The 17604-nt window shown below is 35.7% G+C and overlaps 2 protein-coding genes across 2 annotated transcripts in view; both read left to right on the top strand.

Annotated features, from left to right (window-relative positions):
- Nucleotides 1-7686, top strand: part of LOC120416000 (uncharacterized) — a 164610-nt gene extending 156924 nt beyond the window's left edge. Inside the window, exons 6-7 of the mRNA XM_039577655.2 lie at nt 3527-3919; nt 6583-7686. Coding sequence (XP_039433589.1) covers nt 3527-3919; nt 6583-7342 — 1153 coding nt within the window. The 3' untranslated portion in view covers nt 7343-7686. The remainder of the gene's footprint in view (nt 1-3526; nt 3920-6582) is intronic.
- Nucleotides 7687-7800: 114 nt separating this feature from the next.
- On the top strand, nt 7801-15601 carry LOC120416001 (sodium-coupled monocarboxylate transporter 1-like). Its single transcript, XM_039577657.2, has 4 exons — nt 7801-8073; nt 13852-13942; nt 14011-14420; nt 14479-15601. Exons 1-4 carry the CDS (start codon nt 7850-7852, stop codon nt 15539-15541), a joined length of 1788 nt encoding a protein of 595 aa, XP_039433591.1. The 5' UTR covers nt 7801-7849; the 3' UTR covers nt 15542-15601.
- The last annotated feature ends 2003 nt before the right edge of the window (nt 15602-17604 follow it).

The following is a 17604-nucleotide window of genomic DNA, read 5'->3' as shown; positions in this document are numbered from 1 at the left end:
ATTTTTTGTGTTTTTTTTTCAATCAGTTTATTTATTTAATTAAAAATTGAAAACATAAATAAAAACACACCATTCTTTGAAATTTTGAAAAAGAGCGAAAGAGCCGCTCATTTCAATGACCGAGCGAAAATGAGTGGCTCCTAGAAAAGAACGGTTTTGCCCACCTCTAGTCGAAAGCTTGTTGCCCAAAAAATGACTTTAAAAATATTAAACAGAAAAATTCACTCTATCATGTATTTAAAATATTAATTATGATAACATTTTATTTTATTTTTGTCTTCTAAATATCAGTTTTAACTTCATTCATCAAGTACCATCCAATTTTCGATAAGATTTTTGCATTATGTTTCAATTACTGATTTCAATGTAAAGAAAAGTATTGTGCTATTTTGACACACGACTTATTAATCATATTAGCGATTCGATACCAAAAGCACAAAAAAATGCGATGAATCGTTAGGAATAGGGCATCCAATTTTCCCGGGTTTTGAATTTCCCGGGAAACGAGAAAATATTTTCCCCACAAAAACCATTTTTCAACAATAATATTTAGTTCAGTTAGAAATCATTAGTTGAAATTAGTGGTTTCCAACTGGTGATAATCTAGACTAAAATCTGAACATGGACAGCAGTTTTTAGACAGTCTAGAAGCATTTAAAATTAGAATTTTATATAAACTTTGTTGTGCTTTGGATTTTTAATCAACCACAATTCTTTGTCTAATGCACAGTGGTCCAGATAACAAATTTGTGGAAATTAAGGGGTAAATTGATTTTCCGAAAAATGGTGAAGTTTTGGAGTTTTGGTGTCTTCAAAAGAGTTGTTGCAATTGGTTTGGTTGAAAGTTAGGGTGGTTCACGATCCAAGTGATTTTGAAAATCTAACTTTTCAGGAATATTTTTGGGATTTTTTTTGTATGTTGGAAAAATGCTTGGCTTGCCAATCCAAGCAACTTTGTCCAAGACAACAAAATTTTATCTCGCGATCTTGGACCAATTTTTACAGATTTTATTTTTTTTTTTTTGAGTTTATATGATAATTTTACATAGATCAAATATACGCTGAAAAAAAAGTGATTTAAAATACCATCAATTGCTATATAATTGCTATATTGACAAAATAAAAAAAAATATTTGTGGAATTCCCGGTCTTTGAAAAATTCCGGGAATTCTGTCCCAGGAAATCCCGGCTTGGACGCACTAGTTAGGAATAAAACCGTTCCTCTAAGCATAAAATTATACAGTACTTGTTCAGTAACTGGGCGTTGTTCAACTGAACTGATTTTTAACTGGGTGCTCGATAACTGGGCCGTAACCCAGTTAAAAAGCAGACAAGCGTCAAAAAACCAAAACAAACCGAAATTACCGAAGGTTTAATGGATGCAAAAATCATGTTCAATAAATAAAAAAACTTTTTTCAAGCTTTGATTTGATTTCAAGTCACACTAAAAAAATATGATGAGCATTGAGTAACCTTTTTTGTCATATTCCATCAAGAAAATATTATGCATCGGTAGTCCCCTCGTAATTTTTTGTTCAGCCCAGTTAGCGAGCAGCGTTTGGTGACTGGGCTACGTTCTCAGCCCAGTTACCGTACAAGTACTGTATTCTATTAAAACTTGGATAATTTTTACCAAAAAAGTAGTTTTAAATTGTCTTTTTCAAACCGGTACATATACAATGTTTCCGAAATTAAAAAAAAATCGAACAGTGTTATAAAAAAAAACAACGGGCTAGTAAAATAAAATCGCATCAAACTCCGTTTTTAAATCAAATGGTATAATTATCGTCACTTATAATAACAGCTGGAAAGTTAAACATTACAGCACTTGTTTAAAAAAAAACACTTATCGACAGGGTTTTGGCTTTCGAGTTGAACAAAAATACACAAAAAATACAAATCAGGAAAACAGACGATTTAACTGAAAATCCCATTTAATTTTTTTTTTTTCGGAATTGCAGTAATAATGTTGTTTGCAACTCGTTGCGAAGTTTATTTTTTCAACACTTGCCGTATTTATTTTACTTGGCAGAGCCTAGTTTGAAAAATGTATGACTCGCACTGAAAAAAATCATTGTTTTGCTACATTGTTGAATAAACTACAATTTCTGTTATTGCTTTATTCAAAGTAGGTCATCTTAACATTTTACAACCAAAAAAATAATAAAAAATAAACATTTTACAACCAAATCCCGACTGTAACTGTGTTTCATTATTTAAGGGGTTACATACATGTAGAAAATCAAAAATTTCATATTTCAGAAAATTTAATAAATCCACTAAAATAGTAGTTTATGAAACTACTTACTTTTCCTGTCATTCTTGAACGACGAAATAGCCTACTTTTCTGTACCAAAAATAACAGTATCGAAAAGCAACACTTTTCAAAATAAATGCTGAAAAGTTCTACTTTTCAGCACTGATATGGGTGCTGAAAAGTTGAACTTTTCAGCACTTGTTTCGAAAAGTAACACTTTTCAACATTTTTTGATTTAAACGATTTATAGACAAAATACATGAAAATTCGACTTAAAATTTCACTCAATGGGTGTTTTTCGAAATTGCAAAAAATGTTGTATGGAACTCGTTGCAAAACTTGATTTTTTCAGCACTCGTCGTATTCATCCAACTCGGTGAACCTCGTTGGATAAATGTACGACTCGTGCTGAAAAAATCCTCTTTTTGCAACTTGTTGCATAAACTACTATTTCAATCACTTCTTAAAGTTTCATGAAGATATTTCATGATTAAACTGAGTAAGAGACAATTTACGTTCAAAATTGCGCAAAGCGAACTGTCGAACTTTGTGAGAGTTTTTCTCTGAACACCGAGTTTATTTACGGGTGCCACGATATCTCGAGATGGGATGGACCAAATTGAAATTGAAATTTGGGGTGAAGACTCCCAAGACATATTCCGTGTGCATGACGAAGCCCGATTTTGATTTTTTTTTTTTTTTTTAATACAAAAATCTAAAACTGGCAATTTTTCATATGAAAAACATAAAAATATTTTTATCTTTTTTTCAAACAAACTTTTTGAAAATCGGGCTTCGTCATGCACACAGGACCGGTTTAACGAGGCTTCATCAAAATTTTAAGCCGATTTGGTCAAAGCAGTGTGGAGATATCGTGGCACCCGATTTTTGAAACTGCTAACATAAAATGGCTATATCTCGGCAATGATACAACCAAATATCTTCAAATTTATTTTGATAATAGTTGAAAATATGTATTTTAATGCCCTTGAAACATAATTAAAAATATATTTTATTTATATTTTTTGGTTTTTTGGATCACTTAATAAGGAAAGGAGTCAAAATTCCTAGAATATAGGAATTTTGTCCTTTTTTTTATTTCAGTGTACAAAAAACCCAAGCAAAAAATATGCACCAAAAATTCTTAAATAGAAAAAAAAAACTACAGATAAAAGTACAGTAAAAGTGCTTCACCTCCACCGCCATATTCGATGCCACCATTTTGAATTCCTTCAAACAAATTAAAAACATTCTTTTTTCAAATTTTAGCGAGGGCACCATCCAACCGAATGACGAAATCGTCAACATCCTCGGCAAGCGCCTGCGGGGCATGTCGATGCGGCAGGTGCAGGACCTGCTCAACAGCTGCACCCGAGGCCACAGAACTGGTGCAGGTGCCGGTGGCGGAACCAGTATCGATCTTGTCATTTGTAGGAGCAAAGTAAATGATAGTGATCTGTTGGGCGGCGAAGAAGACCATCAGACGACGCCGATGACGACGACGACGGTGAATCGACGGTTGTTCCGGAACAATCGGATGATTTCGCTGGACTCGTACCTGGACGATCAGAGTAGTGTTGGTGGTGGCGGTGGTGGAAGCAGCAGCGGTCAGCACAGTGATGCCAGCTCGGACCACGACAACTACGCGTCGATTGCTATCAAGTAAGTGGGAATTTGCGTAACTCGGCAAAGGCTAAGGGGAATGTTACAGTTTTGTGACTAAATGAGAGCAGTTTGTAGATTAGAAACTATTTTGATCGCCTCGCAAGCGATCGTGGAAAACTTATGTTGCAAGCACAGAATGAGCTAAAAGTAGAAATTGCTGATAACAAAAGTCACATAAGTTGCCTTTGTGTCTATTCCTTTTAAATGATTCATATGTGATATTCCAAATCAAAATAAAACAATGTTTAATACAATTTCAATCATGGTCAAAATATTTAAAAATCTTTGTCAACAAAGTTTGAAGATTAAATCTTGCGTTCTATTTTCTTTTTCAACCTGCCTCCATAGGGAACTAGAATAATATCAGTTCGTGTTTATTTTTTCCTTAGAATGGTACAACTTTTATTTAAAGTTTTGGCCATCTGATATTCAAAATTTTAAGATGAAAAGTATCATATAAGTCAAAACTGTCTGTGTCTGGACCTGAGAGCTTACATCTGAAAATATTTTTAGCGGATTCCTCAATAAATTTGACGTAAAGTATCCAAAAATATCAATATCAAGGTTCATTAACAGGCTAGATTTTGGAAACTCCAAACTATTTTTTTTAAGTCAATCTTATGATCTTTCTTTTGTGCCCAAAACAGCTAAAGTCGGTTAAAATGGAGCGAAGTTATGATTTTTTGAAAAATGTTTTTTTTTGTGAAAATCGACGAAAGGGCCATTTTTTGGACTAACCTAACATGGCTTAGGTCACCCTAATGGCAAAAAAAATGCTGGTCTAATTATTTCAGCCAAAGAACCTTATATTTCAAAAAAAACTTTTTTTAATTCAGCCAATATCAACCATCGAACAAAATTTCAAAATAAATAAAAATGAATCAAACTATTGACAATTTTAGTAAAAATTAAAACTTAACAATAAATTCCTTTAAAAATAACTTCAAAAATTATTTCGTTTCAGAGAGAAAATACAAACAATATAAGTTGTTCTATTGTTGGTTTTAACTAAAAAAGAAGAAGAGGATTGCAATAAGTTTAAGATAACAAAATTTTAAATTTTGTTCTTAATATTTTTTAACACAAACGATTTAAACATGATAACAGTTATGAAAGAATTTCAAAATACTTGGGAATTTGGAAAGACTTCATGTTTTACCCAATATTTTATGCGAAATTTTTGAAGAGACAAGTTTTTTCAATCATATTTGTTATTACTATAGCAAAATGTCTTTTTTGGTGGTTTTTAATACGTAAAAAGTTTTTAATTTCTTTCATTCGGGAAGAAAAATGATTGGATTTTATTCTACATTTCAGTTTTCCTATAACTGAAAATCTAGCTTTTTTCATAGTAAGTTACCTCTACTCACAAAAAAGTTTAAATGATTAAAACATGATGATTAGCACATTTTGAAAAATTATTTGAATTGACGTAACGGATAGTGATTTTTCACGGCTCAAAAATCGAACTTCGTGGCATGCCAATTACAAAACATTAGAATTTCACGGGAATTTCACAGTACTCGAAAATTTGCTTGGAATAAATGCAAAAATATGTTATTTTAGTATACGTGTGAAGAGGAAAGTTACCTTGAGAATTAACAATAGATCAAAAAACAAAATATTACCCCCTGACACAAAATATTCATTGCAATCTTTATATGAGTTCAATTTTGCCCAGTAATTTACTAAAGTCTCTCGTGGCATGTTACAATCAAAGGTCATTTCGCTGTGTATTTACATGTGAAAATCAGCATTTCAATAGAGATATTTTATGATCAATATCTTCAAAAAATGAGATCTAAATTAACTATGCAATATTTTTATAAATTTATTTTAACACCTGCTTCCAAAATGCTCTACTTGTAGTTTGTCTTAATTCAAAATAAAAAAAATTAAACCTGAGGAGCAATTTTTCAAGACATGATTTTTCAAATTTTTCGGTATATCACGGTGTTGACCAAATTTCACGGAATACGGGGCTTCCTTGAAATCGTGAAAAATCACTAACCCTAGCCTAATATTTAAAAAATATGGGCAAAATCAAGTTGAAATCGTTTTTCGAATATTCAAGAAATTTGACAAAATAAAACAGAATTATAGCTTTACGCATAATCGCAGATCTTTTCATATTTGTTTTTCATTTGCATTGTTGATGTTCAAAGTTTGAAGTTATCTTTTGTTTGATAAACTTAGTCATAAATAAATAAAAAATCTCTTGATTCATAAACCATATTGAAGATCTGTGCCATCATAATCATCCAATATTTATTAGAATTTTAATGTCTTAAAGAGTGTTTTCATATTTACTCAAATAGATAAAAAATAGCGAAGGTTTCGATTTAAAGTAAGTTGCTAAAGACGAATAGAATGAAATTAATTTGAAAATTGCACTAAGTATAACAAAATTATTTAAGAGTTTGAAAATAATTTTAAAACATGTATGCTTGGGATTCCCGACATTTTGACAAAATTTTAAAAATTCCCGACTTTTTTCCGTTTTATTGCGGATTTTTACGTTCCCGATTGCCCGACTTGAGTGGCCACCCTGTAGTCAAGTTCTCAAGATTAGATGTAATAAGCAGAAATAGCGTTTTTTAACCACCTATTTTCACATAAATCGCCCTATTCTTACCAAATCAATTTTTCATTATTTCCAGAATTGACGGCAGTAAGTTCAACACGCTGGGCACGCCACGCCGCTCCAAGGGCGCCCTCGCGCTGGCCACCTCCGCCAAACGTCCCGACCATTCCCCTCCCCCAACCCCGCTGCTCTCCATGGCCTGCGACATGCCCAGCATCGAGGTGGACTCGCAACCCGTATCGCTGGACTGCGCCAAGCGACGCTCGTTCACCAAAAACTCCGGTTCCGGTTCCGGCTCCAAACTGGTCCGCCGCTCGCTGGTCGGCAAGCACTCTTCGTCTTCGCCGGCGTCCCGCCACGTTACCAAAAGCTCGATGAACCTCTGCGACGACGAGAAGCTGGAGCTGAGCGGCGGAACGTCGGACGATGCGGACGCGAGCAGTGGGACCGGGTCGCTGGACATGGACAAGAGTATGACCAACTTTTGCACGCTGCCGCGAAGACCGAAAAGTTCGCTGTGTAGCTTCCACACGGTCGCCTTTGAGAAGGGTCCGGGGAAGAAGTCGCTTGGGTTTACGATCGTCGGAGGGCGGGACAGTCCGCGGGGAGCGCTGGGGATCTTCATCAAGAGCATCCTGCCGTCGGGACAGGCCGCCGAGGATGGTCGGCTACGGGCCGGGGACGAAGTGCTGGCCGTGAATGGGCAGGTGTGTCACGATCTGACCCACCTGGAGGCGGTCAAGATGTTCAAGAGCATCAAAACGGGCGAAATCGTGCTGCAGCTGTGCCGGCGGAGCAAACCGAACCGGAACGACGGAGTTGGGGACCAATGTTAGGCGGGGGGTTTTTAGAACAAATCTTTAATTTTTAAAGGCTGTGTAGGTATCTGTAGAGAAGAAAAAGGGGGGGATTCAACATATTTCTGTGCAATTCTATAAATTTCGAGCAAACTATAATGAGAGCAAATTTATTCAAACTACTTATTCAAAGAGACTTATTAGCGATAGGACTAAATTGTATATCCAAAAGGGCGACCTTATCTGTCTGGTAAAGTGCGTGTGGCGATAAGAATAATCTCAAATCACTCACTATCGTCACTTTTCGGTCTGCCAAAATCACTGTGTAAAGAAATGAAAAATGTAATTTATGTAATAAACCACTACGAGATGTAGCAACGTAACGTAATGACTTGGCCAGTTTCATCCGAAAATCTTATCACCCTTCAAACAGAGGATCGCATTTATGGCATCCACCGTAAAGACCGTCCGCAAAATCTCGTCTCGCTGCTGTCGCCACATGTCATTCGGTTTCGCTAGTTTCTAGTTTGCAGTTGTCCTCGCGCAATGGAATCGACCACGGTGACCACGCTGCTGGAGCAAGGAGCGAAGCTAGTGTTGCGATTTACCGGCTTTGATTATGGCATTTTTGTCCTGCTGTTGGCCATTTCCGTTTTGATTGGGTTCTACTTTGGCTTTGTGTCCAAGATTAAGCAGAACAATGTGGAGGAGTACCTGCTCGGGGGGAAGTCGATGCCCAAGTTTCCGGTGGCCGCGTCGCTGATTGCTACGTAAGTATTAAAGGTGTTTGAAAGGTATTAGTACCCAGAGAAATTAATGAAATAAGGAAACAACAAGTAGCATGGACAACAAACCAATTTTTTACTTATTCTCGATCAAAAAATAATAGATCAAATGTGAGCAGTTCTCTACGGAATCGGTCTTTTTTCTTTAATTTTAATTTTTGTATTATTTAATCCAGCTGAAACTTTTTTGGTGCCTTCGGTATGCCCAAAGAAGCCATTTTGCATCATTAGTTTGTCCATATAATTTTCCATACAAATTTGGCAGCTGTCCATACAAAAATGATGTTTGAAAATTCAAAAATCTGTATCTTTTGAAGGAATTTTTTGATCGATTTGGTGTCTTCGGCAAAGTTGTAGGTATGGACTACACTGGAAAAAAATAATACACGGTAAAAAAATGGTGATTTTTTTATTTAACTTTTTATCACTAAAACTTGATTTACAAAAAAACATTATTTTTAATTTTTTTTATTTTTTGATATGTTTTAGAGGACATAAAATGCCAACTTTTGTATGGAAAATTATATGGACAAACTAATGATTCAAAATGGCTTCTTTGGGCATACCGAAGGCACCAAAAAAGTTTCAGTCGGATAAAAAAATACAAAAATTAAAATTGAAGAAAAAAGACCGATTTCGTAGAGAATTGCTCCGATCAAAAATGTCTAAGGCCGATGCAAATATTTAAAAAAGTTTTTGTCCCTCGGCCCTGGCCGAGGTCAAGGGGGGGGGGGCAAAAAAATAAAAAAAATATAAAAATTTAAATAACGAGCCATAGCCTTTACATTTAAATGAAAAAGTGTTTTAAAATGCATTTTACACTAGTTCAGTTGTTTTGCAATCATTAGTTTTCAAAAAATCTAAGATCTGACAAAAACAAAAAATGCATCGAAAAAAAAGATTTAGCATCGAAAATTTTCAAAAAATCTGAAGATTTTTTAATAAACCCAAACATGCTAAAAATGATTTTAAACGCAGGAGAATGTATTTTAATTTGATTTCAGCTGGTTGCACTTGAATTTTCATTGAAATTTTGAAGTTTATTGTAAAAATATTTTTTTTTGCCCCCTGATTTTTCGGGCCAACTTCGAAGGGGGGGGTGACAAAAACTTTTAAAAATATTTGTACCAGCCTAATAAGAATTTCACGATAAACATAAACATAATCTAAGAACAATATTTGCAACGATTATACTTTGCAATTCAAGCTTATCTTATCGAGCTTGTTGTTAAGCTATTTGGCTATTATAAAATCGTAAAATTTGGTACAATGTCACCCCTAGGCTCAAAGTCACCCCATTTTAAGTTATTTTTGTGCAATCTAGTTTTCCTTGACTTAAAATTCCTTGATGTAGGAGTTTTTTTTTAATATTAAGGTATAAACTTGTAATTTATATACTTAAGTCACTTAACTTAGGCTTAATCCGGCTAAATCAGTGCTGTAAATCGTTTTTATATCATTCTGCTACATGTTAATACAATGTAAAACCATGACCACTAATGTTTTGGAGTTAAAACATTGAAACTTTGCTCATTTCCTACGCATTTTACATGTGATTAATCCTTAATTTCTACTCGAAACACTAAAACTGACCGTATTCGAAATTTCTGCCGGCAAATATTTTGAAACTCGGCCCAGAGGTGCAGAATGGTCCCAGAAATCATGTCCAATCATTTGGTTTGGGTGGAAATTTTTTTTTCATAATAACGGTATGTGGGGGACCCGTGATAACGTTTATGGAATTTTGAAATATTTAACATTGAAAATAGAACCAACATATTCCGAGATATCGCAAGTTGAAAAATGAGAACTATTTAGATTACACTAGGAAAAACTATTTTTTCACAAAAAAAAAGTTTGGCAGGCTGTATCTCAGCAACCAGCCAGCAGTTCGACCAACAACGATAAAAAAGAGAATTTTCTCAGCATTTCCAAAATATTTTTGCAGGGTGCTCTTCCTTCAACTATTTTTAAATTGCAAAAAAAAAACATTTTTCGGAAAATTCTACCCTTACATCCTTTTAACTTGAAAACGGTGAACTTAATAAAAAAATGTGTTAATTAATTTTCAAATGTAATTTTGGTTTCACATCTTGACATGAATTTTAAATTTTGTTTGAAAATATTTTAGATTTTTTTCCAAAAATCAAAAAAATTAGAAAATCCTTTCTCAAGCTACAGAATTTCAAATATTCACATGCTCATACACATGTCATACAAGCCCTCAAAATCGTATGGAGACTCGTATGGAAAAAACAATTATGCAAAATTGCTGGACGAAGTTCGAATAAAAAAATATAGATAAAGGTTGATCTGCGGAAACTTATTGAATTACTATTATGGTAAGATTTCGAAATTATCATGTTATTCATTTTTTTAACGGTAAAGACTCTCATGAACGCGTTAAAATTTAGTCGGATACAAACAAATTTCTTGCCACGGTTGAACCTTCAACCATTTATTAATTTGTTCCTCATTTCAATAGCTTCTTTCGATTTTTCAAACAGCATATAAAATCTTGTTTTTTAACCTGATTCCACTTTTTGTCAACTGTGTCTTCAATATCGACACAAGGAGAGTCGTAATTTCAATCTGAAAATCTTCATAGTTTCATAGCGATATAAAGATATAATAATATATAAAGAACTCATCACAAAAGCCCCTGCAAATTTTATTAAAAACTTTTGTCCAACCCTTATTACTAAAATTTTAATTTTCGTTGGATAAACTTATATTTGATTAAATAGAGCACTTTTAGGGTTCTACAAATTTTGATTTTTGTGAGTCATCAGATATAGACACAGTACTTCAGGATGAACAATATTAAAAGGAATTTTAAGATTTTTTGAAATGTTTTGAGTCAGTGACGTTAATAACAGTGACGACACAATGTTTAATGCGTTTTGTAATACTTTTTGTATAAAATAATGAAAATTAGGCCTAAAATTTGAAAATTGCATTTTTTTTTATTTTTTGCCCCCTTCCCCCTTTTGCCCGAGGAACAAAAACTTTAAATAAAATTTATGCTATTGTTATTACCGTAAAACGGGGTGACTTTGATAGCCCGACTTTGATAGGTTTGAGATTTTTCCGCAAAATGAAGAGTACAAATTAAATACGTACGGAATGGTTTGGAATCATACTGACCGTAGTAGAGAAGTACTCAAATATCTCAAGAAGAACTTTTCATAACATTTTGAAAAGTTTAAAAAGTTAGTTAACTATAACTATAAAAATGTTAATGAAAGACACTTTTCCAAACTTCTCTAAGTGTCATGATTTTCTCAATGAACATGATTTTTAATTGTATAATGGAATGCATTTTCGGATTCTTTGGACAATTTTCCACTAGGAGAAGGTAAAATAATTTTGTAAATATCAAATAATATGTGTTTTTGAAACATAATTTAAAAAAATCTCCAAATTTATATGCAATTTCAGTTGAACAAATTTCATATGAAATGAGAAAACTTGTGATTCGTGCTTCGAATTCAGTTTAAAATGAAACGTGAATCGATAATTTTATGAAAAATACAGATTTAACAAATTTCAGGCAAAATCGCGACTTTTTCACAATTTTATTTTAAATTTATTTGTATTCTGTTATAAAGCTTATAAACTTAGTTAACTAAATATAAACATTGATTTTTTTTTCTCAAAAACTATATCAGCAACCTAAGTGATGGTACATTTAACGTAAAATAGTAGTTTATGCAACAAGTTGCAAAAAGAGGATTTTTTCAGCACGAGTCGTACATTTATCCAACGAGGTTCACCGAGTTGGATAAATACGACGAGTGCTGAAAAAATCAAGTTTTGCAACGAGTTCCATACAACATTTTTTGCAATTTCGAAAAACACCCAGTGAGTGAAATTTTAAGTCGAATTTTCATGTATTTTGTCAATAAATCGTTCAATTCAAAAAAATGTTGAAAAGTGTTACTTTTCGAAACAAGTGCTGAAAAGTTCAACTTTTCAGCACCCATTTCAGTGCTGAAAAGTAGAACTTTTCAGCATTTATTTTGAAAAGTGTTGCTATTCGATTCTGTTATTTTTGGTACAGAAAAGTAGGCTATTTCGTCGTTCAAGAATGACAGGAAAAGTAAGTAGTTTCACGACGGAATTGCAAAAATAAAGTTTGAACACCTTTAATCTGATTTTAACAAGAAAAACTTTGACTATCACCCCGGAATTTAAAATGAGAATTTTTAACGTAACTATTTTTCTAAACATTACAGAAAAAACTTTTTTTCAGAAATAGTGCATGGACTTTCTGTGGCCTACCCCAGACATGTTTTACACTTTACTACCTTAGAAAGAAATTTTGATCAAATTTATTTAAATTTAAGTTTTTAATATATTTTTCACTTCTGATTTTTTTTATTTAAAAAAATATTTTTTAAATTTTTTTTATGCTTTTTCACAAACACTACCCACCATTGAAAAAACGGCTAATATCCACTTTTGGCGAATACGAGTTATTAGCACCAGGTGGTAGAGGAGGTTCCAACGCATCTTCTGAAACTTGAATTTCACTAAAATAATGTTTATATTTGGCTGCCGATGCGAAAAACCAAACGGCTAATATGCCACTCTTATGGGAAATAGAGGAGAAAAGTAACTCGCGACAAAATTTTGAGGCTAGGAATTTTGACAGGTATGATTTTCATAAAGTATTCGCCTCCTTTTCTCTCCCACAGAAAACCTGGGGACGAGGTAGCTGTCAAACTATGCCAAAATGTTAAAGTCACTCACAAAATGAACTTTGAGTGATTTGAGTTCATTTCTGACGTCACGATTTTCTTCTCTATAGAGGAGAAAATCGTGACGTCAGAAATGAACTCAAATCACTCAAAGTTCATTTTGTGAGTGACTTTAACATTTTGGCCTAGTTTGACAGCTACCTCGTTCCCAGGTTTTTAGTGGGAGAGAAAAGGAGGCGAATACTTTATGAAAATCATACCTGTCAAAATTCCTAGCCTCAAAATTTTGTCGCGAGTTGCTTTTCTCCTCTATAGAGGACAAAATCGTGACGTCAGAAATGAACTCAAATCACTCAAAGTTCATTTTGTGAGTGACTTTAACATTTTGGCCTAGTTTGACAGCTACCTCGTTCCCAGGTTTTCTGTGGGAGAGAAAAGGAGGCGAATACTTTATGAAAATCATACCTTTCAAATTCCTAGCCTCAAAATTTTGTCGCGAGTTGCTTTTCTCCTCTATAGGGGAGAAAATCGTGACGTCAGAAATGAACTCAAATCACTCAAAGTTCATTTTGTGAGTGACTTTAACATTTTGGCCTAGTTTGACAGCTACCTCGTTCCCAGGTTTTCTGTGGGAGAGAAAAGGAGGCGAATACTTTATGAAAATCATACCTGTCAAAATTCCTAGCCTTAAAATTTTGTCGCGAGTTGCTTTTCTCCTCTATTGCCTTGATGAAGATTTGGTGACAAACACTAAAACGCGTTTTTCTCGGAATACTTGATTTGGCATAATAGCCGAATTTTCAATTATGAGCAGAACATATCTTCTTATAATTTTTTAAAGAGACAAAAAACTTAAGGAGACTTTTTGATAGTTTTAACATTACCGTTACCCGGTATTCGATCTGAAAATTGGATTCTATGGGGCATAAAAAGACATTAAAAATACATTCAAGTTAACCCATCGGCTGAGAGATTTTATGTCTATGGCCTTGATGAAAATCAATGAGTTTTTTTTTTATATCTTTTTTAATATTTTTTTCAATAATGTTTTTTGTTCCAGGTCGGTTTCCGGAATCTCGTTGCTGGGTGTTCCCACCGATATCTATGCGTACGGGACACAAATCTGGATGTTTGTGATTTCTGGAACAATGGTTATTTGATTAATCTAAATTATCACTAGTGAAAGCTAACAAGAACATTGATTTCGTTTTTTTTCCAGACCGGCATCGTGATGCACTTCATCTACCTTCCGGTGTTCCACGACATGCAGCTGACGTCCTGTTTCTCCTATCTGGAGCTTCGCTTCGACCGCGTTGTCCGCCTGGTCGCCAGCTTCGTGTACGCCCTGTCCGCACTGTTCCTGGTTCCGGTGGTGATCTACGTACCGGCCATGGCCTTCGGACAGGTGTCCGGGGTTTCACTGCACTGGATCACGCCAATTTTGTGTGTGATTTGCATGTTTTACACCACGGTTGGTGGGCTGCGAGCCGTCATCTGGACTGATACCGTTCAGTTATTGTTGATGTTGGGAGCCATCTTTGCGATTATCGTTCTTGGACTGTCGGACGTGGGTGGATTCTGGGAGGTTTGGCGCATTGCAGAACGTGGAGAGCGACTGGTTTTTTTTGAGTGAGGTTTCTTTAAATTTATTTTGAGGTTCTTTATTGGAGATATTTCTTTCTTTCAGTTTGAATCCCGATCCAACGCTGAGGACGTCCTTCTGGTGCGTAACGCTCGGTATGACCACCAACTGGATCGCCGTCTTTGGCATCAACCAGGCATGCATCCAGCGATTCCTGGCCGTCCCAACACGAAAAGCAGCTAAAAATTCCCTAAAAATCTACATCGTCGGTTTGCTAATCATCAACTCACTAGCTTGCTTCATCGGTTTGCTCATGTACGCTCGTTACGAAGACTGCGATCCGATCACCACCAAACAGGTTCAGAAACTCGATCAGATCGTCCCGTTCTACGTAATGGACACCGCTGGGAGAATTCCCGGTCTACCCGGACTGTTCATCGCTGGAGTTTTCGCCGCTGCCCTATCAACCATGTCGTCTTCGCTGAACACCCTGGCCGGTACGATCTACGAAGACTTTATCCGTCCATGCCGTCCAAACGCGTCCGAGCGATCTTCAAGCGCGACCATGAAGCTGATCGTGGTCATCCTGGGTCTGCTCGTCATCGGTCTGGTGTTCATCGTCGAAAAGCTTGGTTCGATCGTCCAGATGGCCGTTTCCTGCACCGGAGTAATTTCCGGCTCCGTCATGGGCATGTTCACCCTAGGAATGGTCTCAACCCGGGCCAACACCAAGGGTGTCGTGTCCGGAGTGATTGTCTCTATCAGCTGCATGATCACGCTGTGGATTTCGGCCCTCGGGAAGCTCAAGTACCCCTTCCTACCGTTCCGGACGGATGGCTGTGACCAGGATATTCTGAACGGAATGGGGAATGCAACGCTGCCAGCACCAGCTAACTCCACAGTTAGTCAAGCAGAAGCCGAACTGCCTGTGATATTCCGGGTTAGCTTCATGTACTACTCGCTGATTGGGCTGGTACTCTTCCTAGCGGTGGCATATCCGGTGAGTCTCATGACCGGAGGAGGGAAGGTTCCGGATGAGCGACTGCTGACACCGTGGGCCAGAAGAGGAGCACGCGGAGGAGAGAGGAATAGTTTTCAAATGAAAGTAAAGGAGGTAGATGAATGTTTGCCGGAGTTGATCAAGCATAAAATCACGACACCGGAGTAAATGTTGGAGAAATGTTGAATTTAAATCAATTTAAAAATAAAACTAAAAATCCTCGTCTTGTTTTATTCGTCTACAGAGTTTTAGAAAGCACCTTTAAAAAAATGCCTTAAGAAGCAACAAATAAAAATATAAAAATTGAAATTACAAGCCACTTACTAACATTTTAATGCAAAAAATCAATATTTTTTTTCAAAGTATCTGAGTATTGACGATTTTTTTCCAGTACAGTCCAGACTCGATTATCCAAAGGCCTTGGCAAAATTTCACTTCGGATAATCGAAAATTCGCATAATCGAATCGCCAATTATTTTTTTTCTTTGTCTTATTTTTAATTGTTGAGCTTAAGTATGACCCCTAAACTACTCTAAAGTGATTTAGAATTTTTAAATCCAAGATGGCGGCCAAAATGACGGTGATGAAATATTGAAAAAATACATTTTTTAATTTTATATACAATCATCCATTTGAATTTGACTAAAATTATGTCGCAGAACTCGAAATGGCGTATGCACATCGGAAGGAACCGGTCAAGAATAAATTCAAATGGGGCGCAGCGGCAGCCAGAGAGGGTGAAGAAAAGCCCCAAGAAAACACTCCCTCTCCTTTGTTCTGCTGTTCGTAAAGCTGTTTCTTGACCCCTCCCGAGCAGACGGAAATAACTTTGGAATAACATTTTTTGATATTTGAAAATACTAGCCCAATAACATTTTATGTTATTTATAACAAGATTTGTTATTGAAATGGCATGAATTGCGTTATTACCGTCTGATCGGGCTTTCCTTCCGATCTCCATACAAGCCTATTATCTGAAGTCCCATACAAACGTTCGGATAATCGAACTTAGGATAATCGAAACTTCGGATATTCGATGCTTCGGAAAATCGAGTTTGGACTGTAGTGTCAATGGAATTTCACAAAAATTAAAAATTTAAAAAAAAAACTTATGAAACTGTACGATTTCTTAGAGAATTTCTTAAATTTAAGATTTCTCCAATCCAATTTTGAATCTTGAACAGCAAAGTTGCATGACAAAAATAATTTAGGTAATTTTTTTCAAACAAATGTATCAATAATTTCCACAATTCGACGTCGTCGTGCTATCTTGTCGCACCCACCATTTCGACGTTCCGAGAAAAACGCGTTTTAATGTTTGACCTTGAATAAACAAAGACTAGAGCACGCAATGTAAACAATAACAAACACGTTTTTGTAGGACCTCCTACATTTGAAATCACTGAATAGCGAAAGCTACAATATTTCATGAATAAATGAAAGTTGCTAGTATTTAAAATTGAGGTGAAAAGTCATCGATTGTGATTGGACACTCAATAATATTTTAAATGAATGAATGTACATGGAAAAGAAAACTGAATAAATATAAATAAAAAAAAATAAAAACAAAAAACAAACACGTTTTGTTTGGCTGGCCATTCTGTGCATTGTCCCAAAGTTTGGATGAAGTTGGTTGCCGGTAGCCTAACTTGTACGTGTGTCAAACGCGTTCTGACCCAAAATCCCTTTGTCCAGTTGTCGCACTTACATCAATTTTCAGGGAGTGACAAGATAGCACGACGAGATTGAAACTTCTTTCATATGTAAAGTGACAAAAATGCACGGAGTTTTTTCGGGTTTTATTGAATATCTCAGGATTGAAATCGAATTTTGGGGATCTGTGAAGGTCAAAAGGTGAGGCATTGTGAGCTGCACAAAATGGCGTTCTTAACTCAATTTGGCCCAAAATGCACGTACGACAAGTTAGCACGATGGCGACGAATTGTAGAACTATAAACTAGCGATTTATACCTTTGTTGTGCTACTCCGACGGATTAAATCCTCTCTCAGAACAGCCTCCCACCAGATTAAACTTACTCTGAGGGCGCCAAACTACCTCAAGAAAGGCCAGGAGAACAGACAAGAAATGATAAGAGAAGAGTCCACAACACCACCACCAACCGCCTCCATCGCGTCGCGGTGGAAAAAATGCGTAATCACAGTTCTCGTTGGTAAGACGAGATCCACACCCCCAGCCCAAAACTATTAGTCCACAGTTCATCCTGGCGCAG

The sequence above is a fragment of the Culex pipiens genome, chromosome 2, assembly GCF_016801865.2.
Source record: "Culex pipiens pallens isolate TS chromosome 2, TS_CPP_V2, whole genome shotgun sequence".
Lineage (NCBI taxonomy): Eukaryota > Metazoa > Arthropoda > Insecta > Diptera > Culicidae > Culex > Culex pipiens.
This window is presented reverse-complemented; position numbering and strand designations above follow the sequence as displayed.

What these genes read in the sequence shown, in the direction of transcription:
- LOC120416001 (XM_039577657.2), top strand. Translation starts at nt 7,850, where the DNA reads ATGGAATCGACCACGGTGACCACGCTGCTGGAGCAAGGAGCGAAGCTA. An exon ending in GCCGCGTCGCTGATTGCTAC is followed by an intron (nt 8,074 to 13,851) that starts GTAAGTATTAAA and finishes TTTTTGTTCCAG; the next exon opens with GTCGGTTTCCGGAATCTCGT. An exon ending in GAGCGACTGGTTTTTTTTGA is followed by an intron (nt 14,421 to 14,478) that starts GTGAGGTTTCTT and finishes TCTTTCTTTCAG; the next exon opens with TTTGAATCCCGATCCAACGC.